At 35.2% G+C, this 12,234-nt stretch overlaps 1 protein-coding gene across 4 annotated transcripts in view; it reads right to left on the bottom strand.

Moving 5' to 3' along the window:
* Positions 1 to 12,234, bottom strand: part of LOC135197169 (venom carboxylesterase-6-like) — a 41,540-nt gene that overhangs the window by 10,543 nt on the left and 18,763 nt on the right. For all 4 annotated transcript variants that reach the window (XM_064224154.1, XM_064224155.1, XM_064224153.1 and 1 more), the window contains 3 exons: positions 7,448 to 7,598; positions 4,127 to 4,302; positions 456 to 600 (listed from right to left, as the gene is read on the bottom strand). In XM_064224154.1, the coding sequence (XP_064080224.1) occupies positions 456 to 600; positions 4,127 to 4,302; positions 7,448 to 7,598 (472 nt within the window). The remainder of the gene's footprint in view (positions 1 to 455; positions 601 to 4,126; positions 4,303 to 7,447; positions 7,599 to 12,234) is intronic.

The following is a 12,234-nucleotide window of genomic DNA, read 5'->3' as shown; positions in this document are numbered from 1 at the left end:
ACCTAGTCTTAAAACCATTCACACAATAACTAATGTTAGCAACACTAGAGTCTGTAATGTTGAAAAACAAGTGAGACAAGTCAGTAAACAAGTCCAAAACTATCTAGTTCTTAAAAAAACCTAATCTAAATTATATCGCCAAGTTGGCCAAAACAACGCAATACTTTACCAAATGCTGATAAAAAAAGGAAACGTCTAGTCAAGAATTCCAGAATTAACTGGAGCTGACAACAGTCTGTAGCCATCAGCCGGCAGAAACAAACTGAGCTCTTTGCCAAGTGGTTCCTTTCTTGCCCCAAAAGTGGGCAGGGTCATTGTTACCTAGGCAAAACAGAACAGAAAATGAGTGCAATTCGCGAATTTCAGAATTTAACTGCCGGGCGATTGAAACTCTTAGCTATATAATTACTGAGTAAGTCCCATAACTAAAACTAACCCCTCTGTCTCTGACTTACATTTTTTCCCAGTGGTGGAATTGTAAAGATCTATTATGCTATTTTGACCTCTATGCTGAAGTTCATAGGCAAAGACATAGCCAGTGGCCGAATGTAGCGCAGCAACCTCATCTTGAGTTACTTTTGCACTTGCATCACTCAGCATCTAGTAGAATTTAAAGATAAAATGGTAATTTTTATTTGAATAAGTATACCTGCTGTTGTTAATTTTTATCAATGGATATTACTTACCTACTACTATTTGTCAACTTACAGGTTCTTTTAGGTGAATTGAGTTTTATGCTAAAAAAATGCCTGTGTATTATGTATATCCCCACAGAAAATGGTGAACTGTAAATAACTTGTGATATAACCATCTGCCTAAAGATTGCATTTCATGAGATAATAAAGGCATGGCCAGGTGACAGGGTATGAAGTGGGCAATATGGCAATGGGCTTTGAACAAAATGTTAATAACTACACCTCATTTGTAACCCTAAATTGAATGCTTGTAATCAGAGTTTGCTATTTTCAGGCACAAGCAAAATTACAAACAGAAAATGCTGATGCCATATCAAAACATGGGAAGTGAACAAAGAGGAAGTCAAAATTTAGTATCGGGAAAACCCATTAAGATAAGGTTATAGAATCAGGATGTAGAAGGGACACTTGCAAAGAAGTGAACTGTGAGCCTTCAAGCTTTCACAGACGCGTACTCTTGGAGAAGAAGAGGGAGGCTAAATGACAGGTGGTGAGGGCAAAGAGGAGTTTGGAGGAATGGAACCAGAATTGCAGCATAGAGGAAGGTAAAAAAAATTTCAGAATAGCAAACGCCAAAGGAATTAAGGGAGGGACATGAAAGAGGATAAAGATAAATGAAAGTGGAGAAATGATACTGTAGTTCCAAAGAAAGGGATTTTGACGTAGGAAAAATCTATCTCTGGGCGAGGAAGCTGTGTCGCCCAGTGAAATATGTCTCCTTTAGCACTATTTCTAGTAAAATATTGCTATAATACCAGAGAACTGCTAAATTGGACATGTCAGAACTCTCTGACTCGCTCACCTATATAAAAGTTGTCGGTATAAACCTGGGGCGAGTGTTAAACACTACCTCAGCAACCCCTCCAATTAGCCTGGATTGAAGTTGTATTTTCAAAATCTTCATAATGAAATAGAGGCTACTAGCATGAAAATATACAAAATTTATATGGAATACAGGCTACTAGCTTGGAAAAGGGACATGTAATGAATAAGAAAACTGACAAGTTTACAAGGTTCCTTTGGAAGATTAGAAAAGCTCCAGGATCATCTAACTGGTGAATCACTCAAGGTAGCTGGACAGTGCATCACTCATGAGCTGACACAAATTCAATATAAAAAAAAAATATGAAAAGCAAAATTCAATGCCCTATATGAGACTTGCTCAAGCATGCTATGGAAACAAAGATGCCACATGGGGGCTGTAAAAATAGCTAAAACTGATGACAAGTTTTCATGCCACAGAGGTAAAACAACAGAGGCAGTCATTAAATGGATCAACAACAGGAAAAGTATCAGGTACAGGAATAAATTAACTTCATATTGGTGGGTCTAGACTAAGCTAGGACCAAGGTAAACCAAGCGGTGGCTGCTGATGACTCAGCAGGTAGACCTAAATCTATCATGCCATAAGTATAGGATAAGATAAATGATTTGTTTAACCAGACCTCTGAGCCCAACAGAGGCTCTTCTCAAACATGAGAAAATCTAGTTTGACCTATGTGGAGCCTTGCTAAAATTACTTCTTCAGATCTCGCATTTTGAGATGATGAAACCCATGGGTACACCTTGGATTTTATATTTTTTAGCTTGTCTGATACTCGTACTGAAGACCAATCTGTTTGCCAATCCTGATACTACGTATATTAGAGATTTGACAGATTCTATCCAGTCTGATACAGGTACATATGAAATTGTTTGGTAATGGTGCATGCTAATTTAGCAGCAGGATCTGCATTTTCATTCTCTTCAATTCCTACATGTGCCAGAATCCAACAATTTTTATTGATAATCCATATTGTGAAGTTGATGGATTTTTATTTTAATTCCTTGGACAAGTCGCTGAAAATTATTGAGGAGATTGCTCACCTCTCAGATATTATATCAAGTGCTGCTCGTATGGCTGAGAGTTCTGCAATAAACACAGATGATATTAAAGGAAGGCCTACTTTGCTTAATTTATCATTCAAGAAAGCTGATGCTCCTACTCCAGTATGTATTGTTTTTTTTAGCCATCTATATATATCATGAACTGATTTCCCTTTCTAAGAATGTGCTCTAGAGCATGTTGACAATGCATCTCTGTATTAGTCATACGTATTTCGCTTAAGAAGATACAACAAAGAGGTGCATATTTTTATTCGTTTCAGAGTCCAAGGTGGTGGGTGTTTTATTGTTGAAGGGAAAATTGGTGTTATATTATTAATGTTCATTAGGTATTTGGCAAAAGGAGCTAGTACCATGGCATTCCATCCTATGGAAAGGCCCCTAAATAGTTATTAAATTTCAGTGATGCCTCAAAGATGGTGTGCCTGCTTCTGCTAAAAGGTAGTTTATTGGGAATGATAGGAATGCACTGCTACACAAACGTATTCCTTCGTGATGCAATGCATCAAGAGTTTTTTATATTTCAGTTGCTGAAGAATATATAGGGTAGCAGTAGTCTATTATAGATAAAACTTATGTCCTATATAACATCAGCATAACATCACATCCTGCTCCCCACATAGAGTTGGATAGTTTCTTTAATAGGGCAAAGGCTTTTATGCCACAAGGAACAGAGGAACCTGGGAGCATCCATGAGTGAATTATTAACCGTTAATTGCGTAATCACATGAAGAGGTAGTAAATATGTTTAAAAGATGGAGCATGTTTAAAAGATGGAAGAGTGAAATGTAAGTAAAACATGGTACCTAAAAAAGAAGTAAATGTAAAAGTAGTCTGGAAAGTGGTCATATAGATGGAGTGGAAAAGATGTGTAAGAAATGACAGATGGTGCCACAAAAAAATACTCTAGACTGCAAAATATCCAAAGAATAAGCGGCCACTGAGAAAGCAAGTAAAAGTAATATTGCTGGACTACTGATATACAGAAGTACTGTTCCATTATTAAACATAAAAAACCTGTGATGAAGACATAATGCCTGAACTACCTTACATAGCACAAATGTGGGAACTGACATACAATAGAGATTTAGGTATTTCAAAAAGGAGAAGAATGCAAAGATTCTTGGGCATAGTATAGCAGGAAGATATTACAAATGAGGAAGTGGTAGTAATATGTAGTGTCCAACAACTGAAAAATATGATCAAGACCTTTTAAGATGGGAGATAGTTTGGATAAGTGATGAGAAGAGATGAAAAACACACCAGTCAGAAAAATATTAGAAATAGAAACAGGATAAAGACCAATAGGTAGTCACAAGAAATATTGGAATAAATAGGATAGAGGAATACAGACAAAATGAGAGTTCACGCTGGAAGTAGGCAAGACCAAGGGAGGAGAGAAAACTTTCACATCAAACCCTATACAAAATAAGGGTAAACGGACAAAATTTACACTTGTGATAATCTTTTTATAATAATACAAGTAGCAAGGTTCTTAAATGTCAGTTTTTTTTACAGAGATTATTAGCAGATAATGTCAATTTTACCTGAACAGTTTGATCTGCCAAGTCCAAAGATATCTTCTGGTTTCCCAGATAGAACTGGTAAATGTTCTGAGCAACTTGTGTAGCAGAGCTCTCATTTTCAAGATACAACATTGCAGGAGCAACTGCTTGGAAGTCATCAATTACAGCATCAGCCATGGATTTGTTAAGCAATAAAGCTGGAAAATCAACAATATTGTTTCATTATTTGGGAAATCACAATGAACTACCAATCATGTTAAAAAGTGTACACCCTCTTAGTCATAGCAAGGCAGAGTTAGCATCAACAGCTCATAACAATATTGCCATTCTCTGGAATTTAAGTAGACATACATTAAGGTACAAGAAATACAATGTACATCATTAATAAATTATAATGAACAAAAATGTTTTTGAGGGACTATGGTATTCCCATAGAGTAACCTTTTCCTTGATTCAAGATTTGATAATTTACCATACTATCACAAGATTGAGTAATATAGCAGGAAACATGCAAGCTGAAAGTCAAATGGAATAAGTAAATAATTTCAGGAAAAATTAAAAAAAATTCAATATTATTGCATTCTGGTATTATTACAGAAAAGGGTAGTAAAGAAAATACAATACTACAGGTCTCTCAAAAATAAATCCATTATCACTATATTCTGGTATATAATTACTCATAATGGAATCATAACCTCATGTAATAAGCCATATGAACTTGAACTTGCCTTACCTAGCAAGATTCCACATATCAGAATACTTACATTGTACCGTTGTTAAGGAAGGGAAAAAAAAACAAACAAACATTGGGCTGAATGCATAAATTCCTTCCACGAAGATACACGAGGGTAATTCAGTTAACCTCAATAGCAAATAGGGATAAATAATAAGAATAGTACACTGCTTCTAAAAAGTTGCGCACTCTCAATGACCAGTAATCCTCAATGGAACACTTAATTAATTCCTGAAGAGGTCCACGGTTGTTGGGGGGGAGGGGGGGCGAATTTGGTGGAATGTTAAAGCACTCGCTTACTTCTGTTTTCAACTTCAAACCAGACTGCACTTAGTAAATCTGAATGTATTTAGTATGCGCTGATTAATGTAAATCAGTGGATAACAAAAAATCAAAACTATATACAATAAATACAAAATAAAAAAGCTAAGAATGAACAAGTGAGCATAAACATTATCAAACTTCTATCAGTTATGCAAAAAATTCTGACGTGTGAATTTGAAGCACTTCCAGCCCATATAAAGTTTTTGTTCTGTGCTTCATGAAAGAGGAGGATTTCAGATATTTTCAAGGAATTATAGGGATTATAAGTTACCCTTATGAGCAATTTGCAACGAAGATTTCTAGTTTCTGACTACCTTAACATTTCTGCTCTCTAGGCTGGGCATTACTCAGCTAAAGAAGTCATGTCTGTGGAGTAACACTTAAATATAGTGGCAACCATTTAAATGTAAATGGATTCATTGAATTATGCTTAAAACATCTCAAAAATACATTTCCTAATTTTCTTGATTGGTTTTTGCGACAATTTCTCCTTGCCTCTTTATTGATAACTTTGATCCTACTATTAATCTATTATTTAAATGATATCTCAGCAAATAAAATTTTTTAGTATATGGCAGCATTAAATCTGTCTTTGCAAAAATGCTTCAATTGTTTGAAGTCTTCTGAAAATCAACATTTTAATACAGGGTGATTAAAAAAGAATGACCCTATTTCATGATTAAATATTTTACGAAGGAAAAATAGCAAAAAATAAAACTTATAATACAAGTATTCTACTAACAGTCATGTTTTATTTCACGTGTTACAAGTGCTCAATATGGCCACCCCTTGCAGCACGAACAGCATCAATACGATATGAGAATTCTTCCCAAACACGTTGAAGCACATCGGGATCTATTGAATTGATCGCTGTTATTATTCCATGTTTTAAGTTTTCCAGATGGGGCGCCACCCCACTGGAGCTTATCAGTTAGAGCATCTTTAAATGAATAACTGCCTCTTTGTTCCGCCATTGTCATCTGACCTGGAAAACTTCAAACATCGAATAACAACAGCGATCAATTCAATAAATCCTGATGTGCTTCAACGTGTTTGGGAAGAATTCTCATATCGTATTGATGTTGTTCGTGCTGCAAGAGATGGCCATATTGAGCACTTGTAACATGTGAAATAAAACTTGACTGTTAGTAGAATACTTGTATTATAAGTTTTATTTTTTGCTATTTTTCCTTCATAAAATATTTAATCATGAAATAGGGTCATTCTTTTTTAATCACCCTGTATTTCAATAAGGTAGACCTTCAGTATTAGTTATATACATAGAGTAACCATTTGGAATCATAAAGACTATGCTAAGGCCAAACAAAGGCTGGAAAAATTATGTACCATTAAATAAACATACACATCCCACATAGAGATGATAAATGTGTCTTTTATGTGCAACATTCAAAACAACCCAAGTACCAATTTTTTTTATTTAAAGAAATTAAATGATAATCTGTTTACCACTGATTCTATGCTATTTGGTGATGCTGTTGCTAGCTTATCATACCTAAAAGTGTTTAGTAATTCATGTGCTATCGTACGAATAATTTAACCCTTGAAGTGCTTAATTAATCACAGAAAGGCAATACTTTCCACTATTGTTACATACTTTCTAAAATAAACGTGTCACTCATGAAAGCTGTTTTCTGAAAGGCAAACAATTGCTTATCATAGAAAACGGTAAAAACTGAGAACTTGCGAAGAATTACCATGTTCCAGCCGTTGTTGAATAACCACTGGTTCCATGCAACGTAAAAACATCATGCAAACAAACAAACAAACTATGCTCCAGCTTACACCATTGCATGCAATCAACAGACTAATCATATTTCATCATAAATTATCTTGTCCAGATATTACAACTGCATACTAATACCAAAACAAACTGTGAAAAATGAGAAAGGAAAAGCTCATTCATATTAACCAGCATCCCAAACATCTTGCTATCCTGACCCTATGATCAAAATCCTCAGGTCATTTTTAAAATTTAATATTTAATCTTTTTAAAGGGTTCAGTTTGCACATACAGAATACCTCATGAAATTAATATAAAACTTGAAATTTATGATAGAATAGAAACAAATCATGTAATCAAAATGAACAAATACTAGCATGTATAAAAGCCACTTTCATAATGACAAAAGCTTGACTGAACGCAATATCATGAAGCTGACATAAAACATCAAAATTACCTCCTTCCTAGAGGGTTTTTGCTTATGGTTTTTTTTCTTTTCTTTATACAGTACCACACGTAACTTGAAAGTCCTGATTATACTTACGCATGGCAGCAAGTGCTCCTTCATGCTGAGTATAGCCTGATATCAGGTTCACTTTGTTATATTTTCCATCTCTCAAAAGTACTGCAGGATAGTCAGGTAGATACATTCCATCTACTCTTGGTACCATAACAACTGGAGAATTTTGCCATACCTGAAATATTGTCAGTATATTTAGGATAAAGCATGCAATAGTAGTGTATCACATGCCATCTGCCCTTATCTCCTAAACCATAATAAACTTTGATTGTCCCAATTTTTTTTTTATGTAAAACTTTATCCAAACCTCTCCTTAGGTCACTTAAGACATCAACTGTCCAAAACTTTATTTAACTTTTATATAATACCTATACTAACTGAATTGAAAACCAATTCAAATGTTTTGTACCACACAATTCTTGAAATCTCTGCCATGTCATATAACATCTTTTTTTGGCAATGCCATATAACATCTTTCTTGGCAAACTTGGAAAGCTTGAATTTACTCACAGTAGATAAACTTTCTACTGTCCATTGCCGAATTTATAAACAATAAGTAACAACAGTCAGACACTACCTTTAGGGTGAATATAGATTCATGTACTGCCATGTTTCCTGGAATTTTCATACCATTAGTGAAGTGTAAATGTCTTTTAGTCAATATTGTATTAAAAAGTAAAGTATTTCTACTAGAATAAGTTCAGCTTTGTACTGAAATAAATGATTATATAGAAGTAACCTGTAAAGTGTTGGTAAATAGCTAAAACATAATCACCTTTCCTTAGTTGTGATGATAAGATCATTATTACTATTATTTTTTTTAAGAATGTTTTTAAGTTCAAAATCCATTAAAAAAAAAGGTAGAAAATTACAAAACAACTCAAGTCAGTCCAAAATGGGCTAATCCGGTTAAATATTTTCACATGTACAGTAAACTCCCCGTATTCACAGGGGATAGGTACCAACCCCATGGGGAAATAGCTAAAATTTGCAAATACTTGAAACCCCTATATCTTATACCTGAATATTTTAATAGTTTTATCACAAAAAGTGCGGTTAGTCACGAAAATTATATGAAAATACAGTACAATTTGTGAAAATTTCTCAGTGAAAAATACTGCGAATAGGCTCATTTTCTGCGCGTAATGGGTATATGCGGTTCATAGAACAATCTGTGAATAGGCGAGTCCGCGAATAGTGGCAATCAACTGTAATGCCATTATATAGTGTTGCCAATATTACGTATGTACAAGTCATGTATTGCCCGTTGATAATTGAATTAAAATACAGTCTGCTTTATTACTTTAATTGCTGATGACGCTTAAATTATGACAGACTTTATTATTTTTGTTTGATTACCTGACTTTCTTTCCTAGCAAAAATTGTAAGTTTTTTCTGTGAATTTATTACCGGCCACCTTTTCCTCACCATAGAAAAATAAAGTTCGTATCTAGAAACCATCACTTACAAAAACTTCAATATACATAATTCATGAAGTGATTGAGGAGAGTCCCCTATTGGTCATCACTAGCTTATGCAATACATGAGAAATAAAGGGTAAAATTTGTAATGAACAAGACATTCTGAGGAGTGAACATTCAAAAGTCTTGTTACTAGCCAATATTTTAACTATAACCAATTCTGATGACGACAGTGATATATAAAAAACGAGTGTATCAAGGAAACATGACAAATTTTAAAACTAATTTGTATTTTTCCTAATACACAAACCTGAGGTTTTTACATAGCAATCACCTTCAACGCAAACTGGAGCAGGCTATTCTGCTCAACAAGGTTGTTTGGTAGTGCAACAGGTGAGGGGGGTTCCCTCACCACCTCCCTTAGATGAGTCGTGTGACCACTTGCCTTATAGCCCAGGCAACCAAATGAGGGGTGGTTAAATGTGGGCAGTTCATGTAAAGACCTCAGGTTTGTATGTTATAAAAAATACACTTTACTTTTAAAATTTGTCATTTGTTCCTACATGAATAAAAACCATTGCTTTACATAGGAAGACTACTAACTGGTGGGAGGATGAGTTGACTCCGTAACCGACTGGAGGTTTGCCTCACCTATAGGACTTTTCCTGGTAGTGCAATGCTGAGCAAAGGAATCAGTGCCATGCCTCTGATAAGAAGAACAATTGTGCTCGACTGTGAGACTTCTGGGCTTTTCAAAGTAATGGGTTTGAACGCAGCATTACTCCAAACAGGATATGAATTAGAACATTGTGTCGGAGACCATAAAGCTAAGATAAGTAACGAGTTACATAGTTTTATTGTCCATCCCTCTCTCCCCTTGCTAGAGAGAGGGTAGGATTTACTTCTATTAGATCATAACAATGAAAGAATAGAAAGGCTAATCATTCGGCTGCATCACCGCAAGAGGAAGGTACGTACTAGGAAAAATGAGGGAGGCGTCACACGCACACTTTCACTTCTACTACTGTACATCTTAGAACAGATGCTACCTGACCCACTAAGGGAAATGGATGAGCTAAACAACTTGTTGAGCAGCCACCAAAGGACCCAATGAAAAAGTGTCCAAGGACCTATGAGCAATGTCCCTCAGGAAAAGGAGGTGAAAGTCATCTGATGCGACCACACTCCTGCGCTCAGCACCTAATATACTGACAGATCCTTCTTGAAAGTGAGGGAAGGCACAATGCCCCTAACTTCGTACGCTCTGGGCCGTAGCATAATCGAGTACTCGTTTAACGTTGTATATGCTAGTTTGATGGTTTCACAAAGCCAGAGAGATAGTGTTTTTGGACAAATCTTTCTTGGTCTTGCCAGTGTAACATAAATTTCGAAACTCTGGAGGCCAGAGTTGCCGAGGCCTTTAAAAATAGTGCTTGCGGCATTTAGTGCAAATGGTGCGTGGGTCTACAACAAAGGGCGAGAGAAAACAAATGCATCATCGATCTCCCACACCCAGGCAAAAGCGAGGTTATGGTTTAAATGATTCTTGGATTGGCATGTTATCCATAAACAAGAACAGATATTGAAAAATGCTCAATAACAACAAAAAGGAAGGAAAAAACCAGGATGAAGTGATGGGAGAACAGACAATATGTACTGCATCGGCTTCGATGAAGGTTACAAGGAAAGTGGTTACACAACTCTGCAAACGGAGGTGGTGAGGGTAGCTACCCCTCATCTCTCCCACTGGTAGTGTAACTACAAAACAACCTTGTTATATAAAATAGCCTGGTCCAGCTTGCACTGATTAAGATTAAGCCAGCCTTGTGCTGGCACGGGCTCTTGCTACTGGAGCAGCCCGCTAGCTTGCGCTGAAGTCCCGTGTGAAGACCAATGGTTTGCATTTGTGTATGAACAATGAAGATTGTATGTTAATTTAAACTTGAAAAAATTATTTCATAATTTATTTACCTATTCAAATGCTTACAAATTTATTATATATTAAAATAATGTTCTCACTTACACTGTGACCATTTTACTGAGCATTTATATATGCGTAAGTGTTTCTGTTAAAAATCATTATTTAAGTAGTAACTGAATACTATCTGTATACTTACCATTGTAACCAAACATTGGATAATGTGAATAAAAATGTGAATCTTCTGTGCACATTTCAAAAGTATTTTGGGTAATTTGGTGCCGATTTGCCTTTCATTATAATAATGAATGAAAGCTAATTATAATCAGTATTAGAACATAACCAAATTTGTGCAAACTTGTGATTCAAATTCCATTGCTATACAAAAAAAAATTTAGAAACGTTAATGATACTAAGAGCAAAACCTTGGTCAAGTTGTCCATTTCAGTACTGAAATATACTTCTCTTTTGCCTTGGCTACAGGTGCACAAAGGTAGTAACTATGAAGATGATTGTTCATTGAACCCTGCAAATGTGATTTCTTAATGCACTTACAACTTCAAAAATAATCTGAAATATATTCAGGCAAAAACGTGGGCATGCATACTGGAATTATCTAGTCAAAACCACCCCAGGGTCAACACAGTCTCACTTTTAAAGTACCAAACATGGTCAGTTGTTACATTTGGCTAATTATTTCTTTTTGTTACTTATACGCTGTTAAATGTTTCATATTCACAAGTATATTAAGCCACAATATTGTATAATATCGAATTCACTGTATCTTCGGAATTACTTGCACCACAGGGATTTATAATTGCAAAGTGCGTCTTCCTGGTCACGATTTAAACCTGGCCAGGGCAGAAGCTTATATTTTGTAGTTACTACATCAAAATCTTGGCAACAGTATCCTTTATTACTTTACGACTCAATCTCAAATAGTCTTTGGCTGTAAACTCTGCTACATGAATTATGCATAAATAATCGTTGTGACAAGGAAAATATTAGGCTATCAGGTGTCAAAAACATTAACAGCTTGATGCTGATTACTGGTCTTGCCTTCACATAGCAACAACTTTAGATTTTCCTTTTGACATATTACAAAACTTCCAAGTTTAAATGACTAAACCTACTACACCCTGTACTATATTTCATACAAAAGGAACCATCCCCCACACCCTTGTCAGTTACCGTAAAATGTCCCTCAAGGTCCCAAACCCACACTTAGTAGTGATGAGCAATAATAATCATGTTCCCATTCCCAACAGGGATTTATTTTCATATCTATGATAATAAAGACTTTTGTAAAATCAAAGGTTTATATCTGTGAAATGCAATAAATAAATATACTATCTTAGGTATTTTGATTAACTACTATATGTTAATAATAATAAAACATTCAAATACTAAATTGGATTAGTATATATGAAAGGAATTACACAAACTTTGGGACATTTCTTATGAACTCCATT

Source organism: Macrobrachium nipponense, chromosome 18 (assembly GCF_015104395.2).
Source record: "Macrobrachium nipponense isolate FS-2020 chromosome 18, ASM1510439v2, whole genome shotgun sequence".
NCBI classification, from domain to species: Eukaryota; Metazoa; Arthropoda; class Malacostraca; order Decapoda; family Palaemonidae; genus Macrobrachium; species Macrobrachium nipponense.
Note: the sequence above shows the minus strand (reverse complement) of the source record. Positions and strands in the feature narration are given on the sequence as shown.